The 23,394-nt window shown below is 43.1% G+C and overlaps 1 protein-coding gene across 1 annotated transcript in view; it reads left to right on the top strand.

Moving 5' to 3' along the window:
* Positions 1-23,394, top strand: part of LOC311228290 (uncharacterized protein) — a 127,525-nt gene that overhangs the window by 7,604 nt on the left and 96,527 nt on the right. The window contains exon 2 of the mRNA XM_084314198.1: positions 1,271-1,438. Within this exon, the coding sequence (XP_084170324.1) occupies positions 1,392-1,438 (47 nt within the window). The 5' untranslated portion in view covers positions 1,271-1,391. The remainder of the gene's footprint in view (positions 1-1,270; positions 1,439-23,394) is intronic.

Below are 23,394 nucleotides of genomic sequence, written 5' to 3'. Positions count from 1 at the left end.
GGAGGGGTAGATATGGGGAGAAACACCATGTCTTTACAAGCATCAAAGTTTTATTTATCTTCATGAATTTGGCAATACAAGCTTAATATTCTATGTTAAAGATCAAAGTAAGTGTCATATAGTACACCCTGACACATATTCGTTGTATGGCTCCCCATACCAAACCGTGACGTCAGTACTGCGACATCAGTACCGTGAAGTCGTGGGACGAATACTAGGGTTGGGCACCGAGAACCGGTTCTAATAGGAACCGGTTCCTAACTTCCGGTTCTGGAACCGGAAGTAACATATTTGCATTTCGATTCTTAATTTCGATTCTTAAATATTTTTTTTAATTTTTTATACTTTGTTAATTAATACCCTAGTTACAGTACAGCAACCAAATTAAACTGTATCAAGTCAACTGACAATGTGAATAGTATGAAAAAAATGTAAGATAAAAAAAAAAAAAAAAAAAAAAGGCGAAATAAGCTGTGACCTGTTTTGACCTGCACCTCAAAGAATCGGAATCGAGAATCGTTTAGAACAGGAATCGACATAGAGAATCGGAATCGGAACCGGAATCGTTCAAATCCAAATGATGCCCAACCCTAACGAATACACATACCGTTACACTCCTAATGGCTACCGTTGGCACATCTCAACGATCATATTCTGGTTTCTCATACAGACGCAGCGCTAAAAAATCAAACCAATTCTGCTGCTTGTCTGCTGCTTGTCTGCTGCTTGTTGCTGCTTGTGTGCCACTTAAGTCTACTCAGGTGTTAATATTCCGGGGCTGTTGGCTGGGGGAACAAAGGGAGGGTAGTTAACTTAAGTGCTTCCCCAGGGAGGGGGTCGGGGGCTACTGCCCTCAGACCCCCAAAATAATTTGTATATGGGCAGTCTGACTTGGGGTACTGCCCATATATTAGTGTTGCAATGCATGATAAGTAAACAGTGAAAAAAGCTAAGAAATCCGATGGGGCTGGGACATTTGGGACGAATACAAATTTAAGATGAAAATCTGCCCAGCCTGTGGGAGGAAGTGGAGGTGTGAAATCTGGCCCAGTCAAGAACAATAGGAGTCACACAATCAGTTTGGAGTGCAGTGGTGGAGGAGTGGTAGAGGCGCATGAGAGGTTTGAGTTTTGAGCGCTGTATCTGTAGGCATATGAGAATATGACTATGAGCTTATCCCGGCTATTGTAAACAGTATCCAGAACAATATTAGAATATTGATGGTTGGTTCAGTATGTAAACACCCACCTTCTTTCCATTCTTCAAACAGCTGTCCAGCATGCAGGGCCACTAGTAGTGAAGGAATGTAAGGGACCTCCAAGCCAGACGCCTTGCTATACGGATTGTCAGATGTGTACCCAACCCTGGAAGCCTCAGGCACGGCCGGAGGCATGGCTGCCTCTGCCTTAAACCATAGCCCCCTGGGAGCCATGAACAGGTGAGTCATTATAATGTTCAGTGTCTCCTACATACAGGCCCACCACCAGGGGAGGAAATTAGGCCACTTTACTCGCCAAATGCGAGTATTTTTTACGTTTGGCGAGTGATTCATGAAGACCACTCGCCAGTCTGGCGAGTTGACAGTGCCACGAGAGCACTGCACAAGACCCGCGGACATATATAATGTTTAATAAAAGTTCCCGCAGTACTGGCCAACCCGCGGACATATATAATGTTTAATAAAAGTTCCCGCAGTACTGGCCAACCCGCGGACATATATAATGTTTAATAAAAGTTCCCGCAGTACTGGCCAACCCGCGGACATATATAATGTTTAATAAAAGTTCCCGCAGTACTGGCCAACCCGCGGACATATATAATATTTAATAAAAGTTCCTGCAGTACTGGCCAACCCGCGGAAATATAGAATGTTGAATAAAAGTCCCGTGGTACTGGCCATCAGTCAAGGAAGCACTCGCAAACAGATAACGTTAAACACAGAAGATGGAAAACAGACAGACTGAGCAACGGGGAACTGCATCCAACCCTAGTACAACTCTCGAGTCCAAGGCAAGGACACATTTAAATTACAGAGGTGTATGTTAGTCTATTGCGCACCGGACTACGACGTAAGGTTAGACATTTTATTTCATGCTCAAAAGCCCCTGGCTTGCACATCGCAGTCACGAAAGGGGCTAGCTCAACCAGTGCACAACAGCAGACCAACCCAACTGACGTTACCACAACACTTGACGTGACGGTACTTCACAGCACTGTCGTAAGGCCACCGTGCCGTCTTAAAGGCACAGTGAACACTCGGATGCATACACAACATTGACGTGGCTTGACAACCGAGGTTCAAAGTTAACTTGATTGACTGATTGAAAACTTTATTAACAGATTGCAGAATGGGTACAATACAGTACGGCTCAATACACACAATTGTTAAGGGGATGCAGACCAGAGAAAGACTTTTGTCTTGTTTACATCAGGGTCCCCCATTTTCAATTAATCATAACATATGACATACACGACATACAGATAGACAGTACTGCTACATCTATACATTTCACATCTATCTATCTATACACTTCACAACATACTTCGGTTTTTTTCTTTCACTGCCCAACCCAGTCCAACCCAGCATCTTTCACTGCCCAGTTCAGCCCAACCCAGTCCAGAATAGATCCCTCTTTCATGTTAATATGTGTTATGCTAATATTGTGAAGAGTAGAGACTGTTATTAATGTTTTATGCTAATAAATATTTTAAAGAGTAGAGACACGGTGTGATTATTACTATGATTGAAAATCAATTTAGACGAAGACATACAAAGAAGTAATTATCACAATTAGCGATTCTTTTTGGCTGGTAAAAAATCAGTTTGTCTGTTAAAAAAAATCAGATACTCGCCAGTTGGCTGGTAAGCCAAAAAGTTAGTTTCCTCCCCTGCCCACCACAATATCAAAAATAATAGTAAAAAAATATGGCCTGTGGGGGCAGACTGAGCTGAAGCACCGGTTTCAACCAGTCCACCCTGGACTCCCACACTGACATTGGTCCTCATTCTCGAACATGTTTGTAAGTACCTTTGTAAATATCTTGGTAAAAATTTGTACTAACAAATGTACAAAATTCCTCCTCCGGATTCCTGAACAAGTGAAACGGTCTCTATAAGTGGCCAACATCTTTGCAGCTGGGTTCATTCTTAAACTGCAAGCATGTTCTCGTACACCTGAATTTGCATACAGACACGCCCCGACAGCTCCTTATAAGGCAAAGGAGGCGTGTGCTGGACAGTCAGGAGAGGTTCCCTAACAACCAGGAGAGGGTGGTGATGGAAGCTGTTTCTTCACTGGCTCTTACAATGTATACAATAAGCAATGTAAAAAAAGAAATACAAATAAAACCAACAATAAATAATATGGAGAACAAGATGGTATATGGACTAGGGGAACTATCTTACTATTTCTTTCACTATTTGGGCAATTTTTCTCTCTAGTACTCTAGCTCTTCTGCCCCCTTAGCGACTATTTTGTGTTTTTTGCCTATATTTTTTTGTGTTTCTGTGTACAACGATGGCTGTGTTGATTATTATGTCATGAAATTGTGTCCGTTTGCTTATTTTCCATATATTCACAGAATTTGAAAAGATTAGATTTTGAAACCCTCTAACACAAAAGTTAACAATATTAGCTTTCAAACCGTCCATAGTGGTTTATTTCTTGCCATGGGGGTTAGGGTTAGGGTTAGGGTTACCCAGACAGAAAGATTAGGAGAAGGTAAAATCGCATCCCTGTGCCCGTGCCCACCCCAACACTTGCTCAACAGTCCCCTAACCCAGTGGTTCCCAACCTTTTTCCCCCCAGGGACCCCCAAACATCTCTGATGAAATTCGCGGACCCCCTCCTAATAAGATACCATAAAATACTTTTTTTTTTTTCATTTTAATAACAAACTGCTTATACACAGGCATATGCATCACAATTAGACCCACTATGCTTCTTTAACTTGTGCCTTCAATCAACAAATCTCATCTTGCACCATATGCATTTCAAAATGTTTGGCCAATATTCAAATCCTGTATTCATCCTCTCAAATCAGTCCCTAATGGTGAACGGTTTGCATTTATGGAACAAATCAATGCAACAAATTAAACTAAATATGAGACAGGAAATTCCAATCAGTAGCAGAGAGAATCTGTCCTAGCTGGGTTTAATACCTTTTTTTTGTCATTTTAATAACAAACTGCTTATACACAGGCATATGCATCATAATTAGACCCACTATGCTTCTTTGACTTGTGCCTTCAATCAACAAATCTAATCTTGCACCTTATGTATTTCAAAATTTTGGCCAATATTCAAATCCTGTATTCATCCTCTCAAATCAGGCCCTAATGGTGAACGGTTTGCATTTATGTTGAATGAAGTAAGAATCCACTGCAGTAAAAATATCCTCACCTCGAGTGGTGGTAGTAAGGTTGACTGACATGAGAATGTCCTGCTTCAGATCCTCATTTTCAATATATTGCACATAAACGATGAGCACAGCCTCGTCTGCGACAGTTGTAGTTTCATCAAGTTGTATGGCAAATGGACCCTTTCTAAGCTTTTCTGACAGCTGCTGCTCGCAATCACTTGACATCTTATCAATTCGGTATTTCACTACATTGTTCGAGAGTGGTACTGATTTTAGTTTATCCGCCACCTGTGGGCCGCACAGTTTCTAAACCATTTTGATGCAGGCTGGTTTGATGAGCTGCTCGCCAATATTGTGCGGTTTCTTTGCTTTTGCAATTAAAAGCGAACACTCAAAGGAGGCTTCGGTAGCCTTCTGTAAATCACTGCCACCCCTGCTCCACGCTACTCTAACATCAACAGGCTTGTTCGCCTTGAGAGACTGTTCTTTCCTCCGAAAAAAGTCTGGATCCTTCCCAACGGTTTCTGGGTGCTTAGACGCCTGATGTCTCTTCAGCTTGCTGGGCTTCAGGCTCGAGTTTGCCAACTTTTCTCCACAAATCACACACTCAGGTCGTTTGTCTGGTCCCTCAGTGAAGCCCATGGTGATGTAATTTTCGCGATTGCTGTAGGTCCTAACTTTTTTTGCAGATGAGCTGCCATCATCTCCTTTTCGTTTGTCACACATTTTCGCCTCTGGCGGCTGACTGCAGACGAGCCGAGAAAGTTAACTAGCGTGCTAGGCTAGCTACAGAAAGTGATACAGTCAACTGATTCGCGTTTTAGCGGCTACCCGGTAGCCTACTGTTAACATTCAAAAATCATGTCTAGATGTTTATTTATTTATCTTTATTTTTTTATTGTAGTGGAGAAACTATTCATGCTTCTGATGATAAAAAAAAAAAAAAAAAAAAGACCTCAAATCATCTGTGGTCTGGCGGACCCCCTGCGCCCCCTGGCGGACCCCCAGGGGTCCGCGGACCCCAGGTTGGGAATCACTGCCCTAACCTAACCCTAACCCCAACCCTAACCCTAACCCCAACCCTAACCCTAACCATAACCCTACAAACGGAAATATTTGGAATCTTTGATAGATATGTTGAGTTAGGTTCATAGTTAAAAATTATTGGAACGAAATATTACAAATTAAGTTTTTTATGACCTTGAACGTGATGCAATCTTTTCATGCACTAAGCTGACAACTCTGTCAGTTACTTAACAAGGCACAAGGGCTAGAGCAGCATTTTCTGCACTTCCAGATTCCAAGCAGTTTTTGGCTGGGCTCCGCCCATACTCGCAATGCGCTTTGAGTGACAGTCACCCACAGTCTGCACTGGCAGATAACTTTGGGGGGAGACAGAGAGATAGAGGGACTAATTAATTTCACCGCGGGGGGGCATAATCCCACGGGACAATGCATTGGTAACTTGTTTCAAATGACAATATATACCCCCGTGAATATTATTGCACGGATCGGAATACGCGTGGGAGCGTGCGCTATGATATTTTGCAACAGGTTGACGTGACGCGAGTGCTGATACGAGAGAGAGCGAGTGAGAGAGAGAGAGAGGGAGAGATAGAGAGGGAGAGAGAGATGGAGAGACAGATAGAGAGAGGGAGAGAGAGATAGAGAGGGAGAGAGAGAGAGGAGAGATCGCTCAGAGAGCGCACGTGTGTTTTCCCCCACACACATGCAGTCGAGTGTGTGTCAATTAGGGGTGGAACCAGGGCTTGACGTTGACACCTGCCCACCTGCCCAGGGCTAGTGAAAATGCTGAGTGGCTAGTGACTTTGGAAAACCACTAGCCACAGTGGCTAGTGAGCCAAAAAGTTAACGTCAAGCCATGCATAGGTGTGTCAATGATAATGTTCACGGCGTTTGGAGCAATAATATAATTGCTAGGTTCGGGGGGGGGGCGGAGCTAGGCGTTCATGGAGTAGACGTGTTTCACGAGAGCTCCCTTCTATCGTGCAAAATATATTTTTCTCCCCATTAGTTTTTATTTTTATTTTTATTTGTTATTTGTCTGCTTGTTGAGTCGTTGAGTTTCAACTACTTTCGTCGACTTTTTTCAACTTTCTGCGATGTCGGTGGAGACCAGATCCATGAGCACACCAGCCGGCAAACTGCCACCAGATCTACCCTCGACGTCGCCCGGTATCAGTGAGATAAGTGAAGCTGTTCTCTCGGTCATGACCAAACTCCATGCAGACTTTGAGATACGCTTCGCTGAAACACAAAGAAAAGTGCAGGCGGAATTTTTTGATACCCTTCACCGAGAGATGTCAGAGGAAATTAGGTTGGCGGTCGATCTGTTGAGAGAAAAGATGGAGTCGATACATGCTGTCTCCTCGGCTAATGCTAACGAACTAGCCACGCTAACGGCAGAGGCCTCACTACAGGGCGAGAGGCTGGCGGGTCTGGAGACCTCCCTGCTGGCTAGGCAGGCTGAAGTTGCCAAGCTACAGTCGGTAATTGTGGAAATGCAGTCCCGGGAGAGACGCTACAACATCAGGATTGTTGGTGTACCGGAGGGCAGTGAGGGAGGCCGTCTCTCGGAGAACATGCCGGAATTGTTGCAGAAAATACTGGGGAAAGATGTCCTCCCCACCCCTCCTGTATGTGAGTCGGCCTACAGAGCGGGCAAGACCAGTCCTGGAGTGAACAAGGAGCCGAGGCCCATCATTGTCAAGCTAAACAGGCTTCAACAGAGGGAACTCATCATGTGGTCGGCCCGTGCCAGAAAGGGTAAACTAGGTCTCGGCGATCACAAAGTGGCCATTTTCGAAGACTTTACGCCGGAGGTTCAAGCACAGAGAGGCGAATACAAAGTGGTCATGACCAGGCTATGGAAACTAGGCCTGAGGCCTACGCTATTCGCTCCTGCGAGATTATCTGTGCTGTGTAAGGGCGATGATCGTCGTTCATTTTGGTCGTTGGCTAAAGCGGAGGAATATCTCGGGGGGATAGCCGAGACTGTAGCTTGATAACTATGTCGGGTGAGTGACTCGGCGATGTGGGCCTGAATACATTGATAGGGCGGACTACTCACAAATGCTTGTTGTCATGCCCAGACAGGCTAACTGTCCACTGCCCATCCAAACTAGCGGGGCATCCCAATGACTTCTGTTACTTGCTAATGCTGACCTCATGGTCGTACGTGTGTCGCCTATATGAAAGCTAGCGAGCTAGCTGGACAATGTACATAACAGATTCTAGCGTACTAGCTGGGTTCATCACTAGCTTACGCGCTAGCATCGGGCTAACTAGCAGGCTGTGTCTATCGCCCGCGCCGAGACATTCAAGACCCGTTAATGTTTACGTATTTTGGTTGTTGTGGCTGTTTAAGTGACATCGGTTTGCACAATTCAACAGTGATCGGGTCCTTAACTAACTTCTTGTATGCTTTACTTTTTATATCCAGGCTGTTTTGAGCTTTGGGCTCCAGTAGTAGAAGGTCGGTTGAATATATATATACAATATATGATAACAGGTTGTGTCAGGTATAGCTTATTACTATCCCCGGGTTAATGAAGGTGTTTAATTCTGTTCTTATATAGGTTTATGTCATTCCAGCCTTTGTGCCTGACCAGAGGGGCTGATACATGCGTGCACCTTGACAATAACCCTTTTTCCCTTTTCTTTTTATTGTTGCTGTCTAAATGACGTCTGTTTGCGCAATTTAACTGTGATCCGATCCTGCCTTGGACTATCTGCTGGTATGCTTTAATTTAATCTTTTTTTTTTTTAATTTTCCTTTATCCATTTATGCTATAACATTGCGACATTGATACGCAGATTCGGAGGTAGATGGTTACAAGGATGATGTTGAGTTATTATATAATAATGGCTATTTTTTCCCTTATAGTTGTCTCATGTTAGGGCCAAGGCTCACGGTGGTTTTCGACCGATATCTTTATTGAATTAAAATTTTTATTTTTATTTGTGTTTATTGGACTAGTGGGGGTTTAATCAGGGGTTTATCTAGAGAGGGGGTCGGAGTGGAGAGCGTCTTATTGGATCCATGATTCCAGTGGGAAATGATAGGAAGATGACCATCCTTAGTGGATGGGGCATAGGGAGGGGATTGGAGAGTGGGTATAGGAGGGTTAATATTAGGACGGGTGGGTTAGGGTTTAGAGTAGAAGGAGGGGGGGTTGTAACTGGGGTGGTATTTTTCTGTGTTTTATGTACTGTTGTCCTATATGTGTGTAATTGTTCCTCCTCTGAACTTCTGGGATTGACCGTCTGGGCCCGCCTGGATCAGCGCCTCTGTCCTCAGCCTAGCTGCACTGGTATGTTCTCCACGCATTTAGACAAATTCGACCATGGCTAAATTGAATATTTTAATTTGGAACGCAGGGGGTCTTAACGCCCCACACAAGCGTGCCAGTGTCCTTTGGTTATTGAAGAGAAGAAATATTGACATTGCTCTCCTTAGTGAGACGCATTTATTGGTGGGTGATGTGTCAAGGCTAGCAAATCGACAATATCACGCTATCTCCTCATCCTCAGCCGATGATAAGACAAAAGGGGTCGTCATAGTTGCAAGACGTAACCTTGATATCAAAGTCCTGGATGTGTGGTCGGACACGGAGGGAAGGATTACTATAGCAAAAGTTGAGTTCTCTCATAGGAAGATGGCAATAATAGCATTGTATGCCCCTAACACATTTGATTCAGCGTTCTATAATACAATCACAAAGAATATGTTGGAACTTACTGGATACGCTCTCATTGTGGGTGGCGATTTTAATGCGTGCTGGGATGCGGAGATGGATAGGTCCGGGTCCTCTGAAACAAGCGACCAAAAACGGTCCTCTAAGGCCCTCAGGATGTGGGCCCAGGACACAGGGCTTGCAGACCTATGGCGCATATCCAATCCCACCCTCAAGGATTACTCTCACCTGTCAGCCAGACACAAAACCTTCTCTCGAATAGACTATGCATTCGCGTCCCCTAATATGTTTGATAGTTTCGACGTCTCATTGGTTCCCCTGGCTCTCTCGGACCACAAGGGGATTTTCCTTATGGCAACCTTTGGCAGGCTCTCCGCGAGAGCTCCCAGGTGGCGTTTTAACTCAACCTTATTAAAGAACGATGATTTCTGTTCTGAGTTCAGGAGTAAACTAGCTGAATTCTTGCAGATCAATGTTGGCACGGTTGATGACCCCAGGGTCCTGTGGAATGCATTGAAAGGATTTATCAGGGGTCATGTCACACTTTTCGCCTCCAATTTGCGTAAATCCCGGTAAAAAAAACATTGTATGCGGACCTATACGCATCTTTGCAAACTAACTATAGTGAACGACTAAACACACAACGTAAGATAGTCAAGAAAGAAATAAACTCCATACTTAAACAACAGTCTGAGTTCTTGATACATAGGACAAGGCAAAATTACTACTTTCACTGTTCCAGGCCTAGCCATCTATTGGCAATGAAAATACGCTCGAATGATCATTTCTCGGATATCCCCTCGATCAAGACGCGACAGGGTACAGTCACTACTGACTCGAAAAAGATCAACAACACTTTTAAAGAGTTTTACTCACAGTTATATAGCTCAGAGGTTAATTTCGACAACTCTAAATTTGAATCGTTCATTGGCGGGCTTGAGATACCCCACATTTCTGAGGAAGAGGCTAAGGAACTGGGGAAACCGATCACTCTTATGGAACTAAGGGAGACGATTGCTGAAATGCAGAGGGGTAAGGCACCAGGCTGGGATGGTATTCCACCCGAGGTATATTTAGCTTTCTGGGACCAACTGGGTCCATTGATGCTCGATATGATCAATTACGCTATCGAACAAGGGGAGTTCTCAAGAGATGTCAACATGGCGTTGATTTCTTTACTTCTCAAGAAGGACAAAGATCCCAATGATTGTGGTAGCTATAGGCCCTTGAGTCTTCTCGGGGCCGATCTTAAAGTGTTTGCCAAGGTGCTGGCCCGCCGCCTGCAGAGATTTATGACGGTATTGGTACACTGCGATCAAACTGGTTTTATCCCGGGGCACCTGGCTGCAGATAATCTTAGGAGGCTGTTGCATGTAATCGATAACAGTAAAGACAATACAGCTCCGTCCACAGTTCTGTCTTTGGATGCCATGAAGGCGTTTGACAGACTAGAATGGTCATACCTGTGGAAGGTACTTGAGGTTATGGGTCTTGGAAAGAATTTTATTCATATGATTAAAGTCCTGTATGCCTCGCCGTCGGCAATGATACTGACAGGCAAAAACTGTTCCACACTTTTCCCAGTCTCCAGATCTTCTAGACAGGGTTGTCCTCTGAGCCCAGGACTATTCGCGCTTTCCCTCGAACCATTGGCCCAATTTATTAGGCAATCGGAGGACATCGTCCCCATAATGATCAATAATACATCACACAAAATTGCTCTCTATGCGGATGACGTACTGATTTTTATGGACGACCCTTCCCGGTCGGCCACAAAATTATTGGGAATAATCGAAGACTTTGGTAAATTGTCAGGCTTTAAGATTAACTGGAACAAATCAGCCTGCCTACCTCTTAATGAACTGGCCAAGGCGGTGCGACTACCAGCTGATATCCCCATAGTGGAACATTTTAAATACTTAGGCATAGAGATATTCCCCACGCTGAGTCAAACTACTAAGTACAACTTCACGGGTACTTATGATAAAATTTGCCAGGATCTAGACAGATGGTCGTCCCTTCCTAACTCCTTACAAGCCCGGGCTTCCATAATCAAAATGAACGTCCTGCCTGGGATAAATTTTGTTAGCTCAATGCTCCCCCTGCCCCCTCCAATAGACCACTGGCGCAAGGTACAATCGATGGTATCTAAGTTTATCTGGAATAACAAACGCCCGAGAATCAAAAGAGCTACTACTCAACGTAGGAAACAAGATGGGGGCCTCGCAATCCCTGATTTTAAGCTTTATTTCTGGTCCTTTTCACTGAGACCTCTGATGTGCTGGCTAGACCCTGTAGATGCAGTATCTTGGCGCTCCTTAGAAGCGGCGGCGGTCTCACCGCTAAGATTGCAGGATGTGGTGTACTCCACTGTCCCTATTTCGAAATGCCGGCTGAGGTATGGACCGATCATAACTCACGTGATCCAAACGTGGCGTAATGTACAGAAGTCGTGTGGGGTTAAATGCCCATGGCACCTGGACTCTCCAATTTTTAATAACCAGCAATTACTTGTTGGGCACAAGCCGGTTAATATTCCTCAATGGCAGAGGAGGGGAGTTCATACTCTGGAGGATATTTATGATAAGAACGGCCTCCGTGCGTTTCAGGACTTAAGAGAATTTTATGATCTTCCCGGCGAGTCCTTCTTTCTTTACCTTCAACTAAGGTCAGCGCTGAGGGCGCATGACGTGCCGTGGGCTCAAGCTTTGCACCCACACCCCTTCCTCAGGCTCATAGTGGACAGGACGACCTCCAGAGGGTTTGACTTTTATACGCTCTTTTTTTTTAAACTTTATTTTTTAGCGTTTATCGCTCTCCTGGTCAAGCATGACCGACAGTTGCAGGGTGAAACGGGAGAGAGAGCAGGGGGAGACATTCGGCAAATGACGGCGGGTCCGGGAATCGAACTCGGAGTCAACCAGATCCGTGACGCAGCACGGAGTCCCGCGCGAGCGCGGTAACATGGTGTGCTACTGGAGCACCCCCTTTTATACGCTCTTAATTCAATCTACGTATAAAAATTTATCATTGGATACAATCTGGCGTGTGGATATCCCGGAGTTGGACCCCGAGTTTGACTGGGATGATGTTTGGGCAAATGTGGCATTGTCTTCCCGCAACCCCAATCACCAGCAAATTAATTTTAATTATATTCATAGGACCTATCTTACACCTAGGAAGCTATTTGCTATGGGACTGATAACCGACTCTCGCTGCACTTTGTGCTCTCAAAAGGCCACTGGCACTTATATGCATATGTATTGGGATTGCCCACCAGTGGCCCGCTTCTGGAGGTCAATAACGGACAAACTTTCAGATCTGTGTGGCTTAACTATCCCATTCACAGCTGTTACGCTACTCCTGAACAATATAACAACACTACCCGCGTCCGTACAACTGAAAAGGGTTGTCCTAGCGGGCGTCACAGCAGCGAAGAAGCTAATAGCATTGAGGTGGAAGGAGCCTGAGAAGCTCACAGTGATTAACTGGTCCCTAACACTGTTGGATGTGATTTATCTTGAGATATCCACGGTGCGGGTGATTGGGGTGGGGCAGGCTGGGATTGACCTGTGGTTCGCAGCAGCTGAGAAGGTCAGGACCGCCGTGTGCGGCTGAGCGGGGTTGGGGTGCTTGTTCGGGGGAGTCCGGCGGTCTCATGGGAGGGGGAGGAGGAAATGTCTTGTCTGTCTTGTCTTTTGTTATGTCTTGAATTTAACTGGGGATTTTATTGGGGGGCAGCTATTTAGCTATTTCTTCACTATTTGGTAATTTATTAGATAGCACCCCTTGAAATTTTGAAATAAAAAATTTAAAAAGGTTGAACTTGTCTTTATAATTTATAAATTGTTATTTCTGTATTATTGTTTTTGTTATTTTCCTGTGAAGTTCTGTGTATTGTGATTGTGGTTAATGTGTTGTCTTGTTTCATGTGAATAATAATAAAAAAATTTGATCAAAAAAAATATATAATTGCTAGGTTCAACACAGCCAAGGCATAGGTGTGTCAATGATAATGTTCACGGCTTTTGGAGCAACAATGTAATTGCTAGGTTCAACACAACTCTTCCACATCTACACCCTCCATCTTGTCCCAGTCAGCCGTTGCCCAACTGGAGCTCCTTTTGCGGCTGAGTCACTGGTCGCAGGCAGTAGTAAACAATGGAGTCAACAGTCAGAAGCACAGTTGTACAGTTGGCGTGTAGCAGTATGATTACAATGATACTGTCCCCATGAAGAAGAAATTACCTATATTTATAACTTTTTGGGTGGGGGCGCGAGTGCTGGGATTTTTGGCTGAGTGGCTAGTGACTTTGGAAAACCACTAGCCACAGTGGCTAGTGAGCCAAAAAGTTAACGTCAAGCCCTGGGTGGAACGGTTCGCATTCAAACCGTGCACCGCTCGATACGACCAGCGGTGCGTTCCTGATATCAACTGTGATTGCACGCACGATAATGGCGCCACGTGCATGCGTGCTCCCGGCGCGTGCGCGCACTCCCGCGCATGCGCATAAATGTCCCCTCGCTTGAGCACAGACTAAAGACAGTGCCTAATTGCCTCTACGAATGGAATGTAACACATATCATTCACAAGTTAGGTGTGAATGTATCTGAGAACGTATTTAACACACCTGATGACCGGCGCTATTGATATGCAAAGTAGCCCATGTGGGTACTTATAGCGAGTGCAGCGCATTTCTGTGTGCGTGCACGCGCTTTTGCTCAAATCTTTGCTCAAATCTTTGTCTGCACGGAGTTAGGGCTGGGCGATATGGCCTCTAAATGATATCGCGATATTTTTTGGCCATATCGCGATACACGATATATATCGCAATATTTTAACATTTCCTCTAAAGCACTTAAAAATGCTTGATTTAACCCTTTGATGCATACAGTCACGCCAATATGATGATTATAATAAGTCCCTGCAACATATGTTTGCATTATTAAACCATGAAGATGCTTTAAAAAATTATTTAATGAAAATGTACTAAGAGTAGTCTACCGACACACTAATACATTTTTTTATTTACATCTAAGACAATTTATATAAAAACCCTTGGGTGCCTAAGACTTTTACACAGTACTGTGTTTTCTATCCACTTTAGCCAAACACTATATATACACACACTACTGTGAGAAAATAATAATCACACACAAAGGTATAATGGCTTATAGCAGACTTAATGATTTTAGAATATTTCAGATAATGAAATTAAATGTTTATATCATCAACTATCCAGTTAGTATTTATACTGTCTGTAACGTTTGGCTACTTTAAATCATTGAATGTAGAGAGAGAGCGAGAGAGAGAGAGAGGGGGCGAGAATGAACAAGAGAGCCAGCCCCCCCCCCCCCCCTCGGGTTTTGTTCTAGGTTCACGTTTTGATCGTCTAAGCTGCCTTAGGTGATGACGTCACACCATAGCTGTCAACATAGGCAGGAGACAAAACGTGTAAATGTTTAGCCCCGCCCCTTCCCCCGGCCCCGCCCCCTCTGTCCCGCCCCCTCCCACTCTGCCCCGCCCCCTCCCAATGGAGCTGCTTCGTCGCTTGCCATCTGCTGGTCAAAACCTGTATGTACCCAGCCATACAGGAAATGCACTGTATTATTTTACAGATTACTTTTGCGTTCCTACTTTAAGTGTAAATGCTATAAAAATACAGTAAATTACATTTTATCAAAATATTAACCATTAAATAAAGGTTGTAATCTGTAAATGTATTTGATTTTACTGTAAATGTTATGAATTGAAAATGGGGGAAGAAGTCCTTCTCTGGTCTGCATCCCCTTAACAATTGTGTATTGCGCCATACTGTATTGTGCCCATTCTGCAATCTGTTAAAATTAGCAATCAATCAATGTATTACCATAGTGTCTTTATACCTTCATCACTGTAGGCTACATATTAATACTACAACTCGTTAAAGCTATAAAAAATACCTATGGTCATTAATTTAGCAGTGGGAATATCATTTTTGGAACAGTGTGTGTGCCCACCACCTCCTAATAGACAGTCTCCTCCCCACCGCATGTATATATTCCCTCCCCATCATATGTATATACTCTGTCAGGATCTAGGGGTAACAGTACTGTATATTTGAATACCGTTTATGTCACAAATGTATCAGTACTAAATACCTATATGTCCCTATGCCATAAATGTCATGTATGTACTGTATGTCATAAATGTCACTATGAATTGAAAATGGGGGACCCTGATGTAAACAAGACAAACGTCTTTCTCAGGTCTGCATCCCCTTAACAACTGTGTGTATTGAGCCGTACTGTATTGTACCCATTCTGCAATCTGTTAAATAAAGTTTTCATTCATTCATTCATTCTACAGAGAAAAGTGATAGAAAAAAAGCCAATGCGATTTTGTGTTTTTCCTCAATATCTCTGCAATGCCTGCGAGTTACCAGTAACTGTATTTGTCATACCATGACAATTCACGACAACTTTTAAAACGGATCAATTTATATTTATAAATCGCATTCAGGAAATTGGGCGTCAGTGCATGCTCTCCGTGGAGGAATGGGAGGAGGGGACAGGCGAGGCGCAGAGCAAACGGCTGTTCACCAACACAACACATTTACACATTCCTGCATCACATACAGTAACTTTGTATTGTTTTATCCACAGAAGATTTGCAAACCCTTTGTTCCAGAGACAAAAGCCACAGAGTGGGCAATCAAGAGACACTGGCTAAGTTGATTTGACACCCTCGGTGCATCAGTCTCTCCCCTGAGCTCTGAGCTTACGGGTCGCTGTTCTTATTCTTCTTCGGGTCGCAACCGTCTCCCGGTCTGATTTCCTGTGATAACGTTCTAATCTACACTGCTGCCACCTGTCGTCACGGAGGGGAATTGCAGCCATTTTGTAAAAATTAATAAGTACAAAATACGTGCCAATACGTGAACCGTGAACAGGGCGTGAAGAAGGTTGAAAAAACAGGAGAATCCCGGGAAAAACGGTAGGGTTGACAGCCGTCACACGCGAATGTAAACAGGAAGAGATGGAGATGGAGACACATGGAGATGGAAATTGGATGATATACAGAAACGAATAACCAATAAATATGAAGTTATGTTTAAACTTCTGTTGTCAAGCGTTGTCAATATAACCCACCCCCTTTCCTCACGAATGGAACTAGTCTTGTGGAGTCCGCTTTGACCGTTTCCCAGGGTTAGCAGCTATCGCTAGTTAGCTTAGCATAATCCTAATGGATACCTTGGTTAGCAGCTACCGTTAGCTCATTGCTCGTGTCAATTAAATTGCATGTTATTAAAGGTCCGCGCTGGTCTGTCTAATGAAATTACAACCGCAACATTATATCGCATTGTACAGCCCTGACTACACTAACGTTAGCCTATAGCTCCGCCGTCCCTGCTACACTCTGGACCAGTACACTAACGTTAGCCTATAGCTCCGCCGTCCCTTCTCGAGGAAAGCACTGCGAGTGTCTCTCGGCCGTGGGCGGCGCCATATAAACTAATACTCGATGTTCGCGATATAGTACAGTACTACATCTCGGGTAGAACAATCCGCGATACATCGAGTATACTCGATATATCGCCCACCCCTACACGGAGTGCAATCTCATCCCATGAGCAACGCATGCCTGGATACGACCTCTACGGTTCGGGGCATGTGTGTATTGTTCGGTTATAACGTTAGCCGCAAGCTAGGCTAACGTTATGTTATCCGCAAGCTGACGAACGTTAGCCACAAGCTAACCGCGGAAATGCTCACAGCGAAGTGACTCCACGACACAAGATCCATTAGTGGGGAAGGGGGGGTATATTGACAAGGCTTGACAACAGGTTTAAAGATAACTTCACGTTTATTAGCTGTTCGTTTATATTATATCATCAGGGCTTCTCCAGGTTCCAATGCTGTGTGTTACTGTTGACTATTTACTTCCTTACTTCAAATACGGCTAGCAAGACTCAAATAGCAAAAGCGAGTCAAGTTGATTAGGTACCATGCAGTGAAAAACGGCATAAGAGAATACTTCATAATGTTTCATGCAATTAAAAAGTAAATATATATTTAGTACACATGATTTCAAAATTGCGAGAGTAACACCCCTGCACAAAAAGGGCAGCAAATTAGACCCAGGCAACTACCGCCCTGTTTCTATCCTTACCTCCATCTCGAAAGTCATGGAAAAAATAGTATACGAACAGGTCGAAAAGTACCTTGCAGAAAGAAATCTAATCTACGAATTCCAATCTGGCTTCAGAACATCCCACTTCACTGACACATGCCTTCTCTATTTAAACGACCACATCAAACAAGAGGTGGACGCGGGCAAATACTGCGTCATGGTCATGCTGGACCTACAAAAGGCCTTCGACACTGTCAATCACACCATTCTGATTGAGAAGCTAAAAGCAATTGGTTTTGATAGTCTATCAGTGAGCTGGATGCAATCCTACCTGGAGGGGAGAGAACGGTAAACGGTACCCCCCCCCCCTCCCAGTGAGCTGTGGTGTTCCACAAGGAAGCATACTAGGACCGCTACTGTTCCTAATTTATGCAAATGACATGTCGTCAGCTTGTGACTGCAACTTCTTCCTGTTCGCGGACGACTCAGCCCTGCTGGTCTCTGACAAGAACAAGTTACAGGTTGAAAAAACCCTCAGCTCGGAACTAGGCAAAATCTGCGTATGGCTCGCTGATAACAAACTATCATTACACCTGGGCAAAACAGAGTCCATTATCTTCGGTCCAAATAACAAACTCAGCAAGACCGACGGCTTCTCAGTTACAGTGGGTGACAATATTGTCACAAGGAAAGATGAAATTACATACCTAGGTTCCATCCTAGAGGCAAATCTTTCCTGTGACAAAATGGCATCCAATGTAATAAAAAAAAGTCAACCAACGAACTCGATTCTTGTACCGGATCTCCTCTCTAGTAAACAAGAATACCCTGAAGACTCTGGCAGGAGCACTCATTCAAGGGTACTACAACTATGCTTGCACCTCATGGTACCAAAGCACCTCAAAGGCGCTAAAAACAAAATTACAAACATCTCAAAACAAACTGGTCAGACTACTGCTTGACCTGACTCCTAGAACCCACCTTACCCCTGCCCACTTTGACAAACTAGGATGGCTAAGAGTAGATGGCTTCCAGAACCGGAAGTTAGGAACCGGTTCCTATTAGAACCGGTTCTCGGTGCCCAACCCTAATCACTACCCACTTTCAAAACCACTCTCAAAGAACACCTACGGGAGACTGCAATTCGAAACTGGCCCCTGTAAATGTCCTAACCCAACCCCCTCCAATGTACAGTAAATGACCAAGTATGGTCTTGTCAATACTCCAATGTACAGTTTTGCTTGTACAGTTGTACAGTGTCCCTATTCTAAAATCATTAAGTCTGCTATAAGCCATTATCCCTTTGTGTGTGATTATTATTTTCTCACAGTAGTGTGTGTATATATATATATATATATATATATATATATATATATATATATATATATATATATATATATATATATATATATATATATATATATATATATATATATATATATATATGTGTGTGTGTGTGTGTGTGTGTGTGTGTGTGTGTGTGTGTGTGTGTGTGTGTGTGTTTGGCTAAAGTGGATAGAGAAAACAGTACTGTGCAAAAGTCTTAGGCACCCAATCGTTTTTATATAAATTGTCTTAGATGTAAATTTTTTTTTTATTAGTGTGTCAGTAGACTACTCTTAGTACATTTTCGTTTAATTATTTTTTAAAGCATCTTCATGGTTTAATAATGCAAACATATGTTGCAGGGACTTATTATAATCATCATATTGGCGTGACTGTATGCATCAAAGGGTTAAATCAAGCATTTTGAAGTGCTTTAGATAGAGGAAATGTCAAAATATTGCGATATATATCGTGTATCGTGATATGGCCAAAAAATATCGCGATATAATTTAGAGGCCATATCGCCCAGCCCTACTGTACTGTACCCATTCTGCAATCTGTTAATAAAGTTTTCAATCAATCAATCAATCAAGGCGAAACCGCTGTAAACCTTATTTTCTACCAAATAAATGAGAAGCATGTTTAAATCAGCAATGCCCCTCTTGCTGTACCAACATCTCTCCTAGGTCTAACCGGTCACTGTCAAAATAATGTGCCTGATGTCAAACTGCCTCATTCTTTCAGTTTTTGCATGACTACATCCTTGAGAATAACTGAAAAGTTGGATTATTTTTAGGCTATATATCTTATGCTGATGTATGGTCTTTTTGGAGTGTTACATTTAAAAAAGAAAAAAAAACTACGTATATCGAACCGAACCGAAAAACGTTAAACCAAAACCGTGATACGAACCGAACCGTGAATTTTGTGAACCGTTCCACCCCTAGTGTCAATTCTCCGAGACGAGTCGCACCGTATGAGAGCCTCTCTCTCCCTCTCTCTATCTCTCTGTCTCTCCCTCTCTCTCTCTCACTCGCTCGTTCTCTCTCTCGCTCTCTCGTATCAGCACTCGCGTCACGTCCACCTGTTTGAGGAAGTGTCAGTGACAGGGAAACCGCTTTCGCATTATTTCCAGTCGCTCCGTTGTTGAGCGAATTGTTGATTGTGGGCGGTGGCTACAACCACAGAGGGGGCTGAGATATGCAGATCAGCAGCACCTACTTACGTCAGGGAGCGAGTCAATTCTGAATGGCTTGGTTCAGTGGCGGAGGTTCTTGTCTGAGCTGAATTGAAGAAATGGGAGTAGCTAGAGATGTCACATCTAGTCAGTGTTGGTACAACCCCACATTGCTAGAAAACAATGCAAACCACAGGAAAAGGCCATTTATAAGATAGTTCCCCTTTAATAGGCTTGGCCACTATAGCTACACCCACGCCATTGGGTTCAGTTCTTATTTATTTAATTATTTTTTGGACATGGTTCGTTGAGTCATGACTATATATGTAAAACGTGATTGTTTGTTAACCCATTCTCTGCCGGGCATTGTACCCATCATTGTACCCTCTCTGCCAGCGCTATAAGTCTATGGAGATGTTCACCTTCTTTGCAGGGCTATAACTTTTTAAATTGTATTGCTAAATTGACATTACTATGGCCCATTCAACATCAATTATATATCGTTCAGGATGTAGGAACGTTTTACTTTTTCATTCACACATTCATACTAAAATACCGTCTAGAGTATAAATATGTTTTTATCGTTTTCTGCAGTATTTCATAGAACGTGAGACTTAGATGATTAAATGCAGTTTGATACCGATCAACGTTATATTAAAATGTTCAACTGTACATGGTCCTAAACGTCATGACTGGTCATCTGCGGGTGAACGGAGGGGGGGGGGGGGTCGTTTATAATTCAATGACCGACGTTAAATGATTTATGTAGTATGGGTGATATATTAATCAGAGCAGTGTGTATCGAAAATGGTAAAGAAAAACGCTGAAACTCACCCCAGTCTCCTCGTAGCGTTGGGCGATGAGAGTGGAGCAAACAGATCCCAATTATGGGATGTTGATCGATGCGATCCATTTCCGGTTTGTATATTACTAATACACGTCCAAATCATGTTGATTATTGAGTTATGGCAAAGATCCATATCGACGGTGTCTGTATTGAGCCCCGGGACGATAAGCGAGTGGCCGTACGAAAATAGGGGACGGACCGAGCACTTCCGGCACTTCCGGTTTGGCAACTCGCCGATCGAAAAAGAGTGGCGGTATTGAAGCGTTGCAGAGTTGTGATGGCTCAGACAGCATCACCCAAGACTCCGTGGGTGAAATATGAATACCATGACGAAAATATGAAATATTGATCTCAAAAACGCCTTACGGAGTTATTGGCAGACAACGCATGGCGGAGAAACCCGCCTTAACACGTGATTGGCGGAGAATGGGTTAATGATACAACTATTGTTATATTTATTATCATTATAATTATTTAATTCTGCAGATGTCTGTAGGATGGCAATCCCCAAGGACTTCTCCCCACAGACAGCTGTTGAAAACACGGGTGCACATCGGACTGTCCGATTTACGACTGCCTTTTCGAGTTCGTAAATCCTACATTAATCCTACAACGAATTTACAATACGAAGCCGTTCGAGAATGCCAAATAAGTACGTAAATCGAGTTACAAAGGAATTCCTTGGTAACTTTCACGTATGTATGTTCGAGAATGAGGACCATTGACTCCTACACCTCCTCCGTTGTTGATTACATTAACTCCAACATCGGCAGTGTCACCACCCTTAAATAGATCACTACATTCCCCAATCAGAAGCCGTGGATGAACAGAGAGATCTGTATACTGCTAAAGGCATGTGACACCGATTTTAGATCTGGTGACAGGCAGGCCTACTGTTCACTGTGTACTGTAAGGGATGAAGAGCATCTTTGACAGGGACAACCAGGAGGTACCCACCAAGGCTGCCCTCCCTGCTAACCTCCAACCCCTCACTCTCTCCCCCACCAGAATGTGTACCACACTGAGCAGGACTAATGCACGTAAGGCCCTGATGGCATGCCTGGCCATGTGCTCAGGAACTGCACTGAGCACCTGACTGAGGTCTTAACTGACATCTTCGTCACTAGCCCAGGCAGTTGTCCCAGCCTGCTTTAAAACCACCTCCATCATGCTAGTGCCAAAACACTCCTCCCTCCACAAGCCTCAATGACTTCCGCCCTGTTGCACTCACCCCAGAGAAAAAAACGTACTTTTTACTCCTTACATTTAAAATGCAGACCTACAAAGTACAAATCTCACAGGTCCAACTATTTGAATTAGTATATTTGTTTCTCTGGCCGAACTAACGTTAACGTTATTAATCCTGCGGCCACACTTTATTTAAAAACAGCATATATATATATATGATCGATATCTGTCTGAATAATATACCTGCATATAATCCATCTAGATACCTACCTATACACCTGCATATAACTCTGTATGATAGCGTACAATAATGCTGTACTGTATATTTAATCTTACCTTATATCTATCCACATTTGTCTGTACATACCTGCTGCATATAATCCTTTTTACATATCTGTAGATACTATATCTATATTTGAACATATCCCTACCTACTATTATTAGTTACACTGCTGGCCAGTATGACTTACTAGTCTACCATAGTGTCTTTATACCTGTATCACTGTAGTAATAATAATATTTGTAGGGCGCTTTATACATCTGATTAGCACTATTACTCAGAAGTACTTATTTACATATATATTATACCCAGTTATCACCTGTACATTGTATATTACTATTGCACTTTACTGTTACATTTGCACTCTGGTTGGATGCCAAACTTATTTTCATTGTACTGTACATGTGCTGTATAATGACAATGACTTTGAATCTAATCTAATCTAATCTAATCTAAAACAGGCCCACCACAATATCAAATAGGCCCACCACAATATCAAACAGGCCCAAAAGAAAAGTAAATTCTTTTTTAAAAGATCGTCATCATTTAGAAATTAGATTGCATAGGTCTATGAATTGAGATCGTGATTTCTTTTCAATTAATCGTGCAGCCCTACACCATCAAACAGGTTCACCACAATATCAAACAGGCCCAAAAGAAAAGTAAATAATTTTTTTTAAAGATTGTCATCATTTAGTAATGAGATTGCATAGGTCTATGAATTGAGATCGCGATTTCTTTTCAATTAATCGTGCAGCCCTACACCACAATATCAAACAGGTTCACCACAATATCAAACAGGCCCAAAAGAAAAGTATATATTTATTTAAAAGATCGTCATCATTTAGAAATGAGATTGCATAGGTCTATGAATCGAGATCGCGATTTCTTTTCAATTAATCGTGCAGCCCTACACCACAATATCAAACAGACACGCCACAATATCAAACAGACCCACCACACCATAACTACCACACAGCTCTGAGAGAGGGGCAGAGCCCAGACCACCATAGACCTGTGGGTGTAATATTCACAAAAAAAAGAAATAACGCACATCCTCTGTTCCTTGGTGCTGAGCCTAACTGTAAAAACAGTAGTACATAAAACAAAACGGGGCTCGCAACTCACTTTTGATGCTCCAAGGTGTTTTAATCGACAAATAATAGCAGTAGATACAACGTTTCGACCGACCCTTCCGGTCTTTTTCAAGTATGAACACAACACAAAATTACATCTTTTTATACAGGTATAAATAGATTAGCTATCAGCCCCACCTGGTGATCAGGGGCGGTCTCAAGACTTGCATGATTTATACATTTTATACATGATTTAGTAACAATTTATCTTTTACATTTGACATTTTTTAGAAGGAGATTTTTTAGA

The sequence above is a fragment of the Notolepis coatsorum genome (assembly GCF_963971535.1).
Source record: "Notolepis coatsorum genome assembly, chromosome: 5".
In the NCBI taxonomy this organism is placed as follows: domain Eukaryota; kingdom Metazoa; phylum Chordata; class Actinopteri; order Aulopiformes; family Paralepididae; genus Notolepis; species Notolepis coatsorum.
Note: the sequence above shows the minus strand (reverse complement) of the source record. Positions and strands in the feature narration are given on the sequence as shown.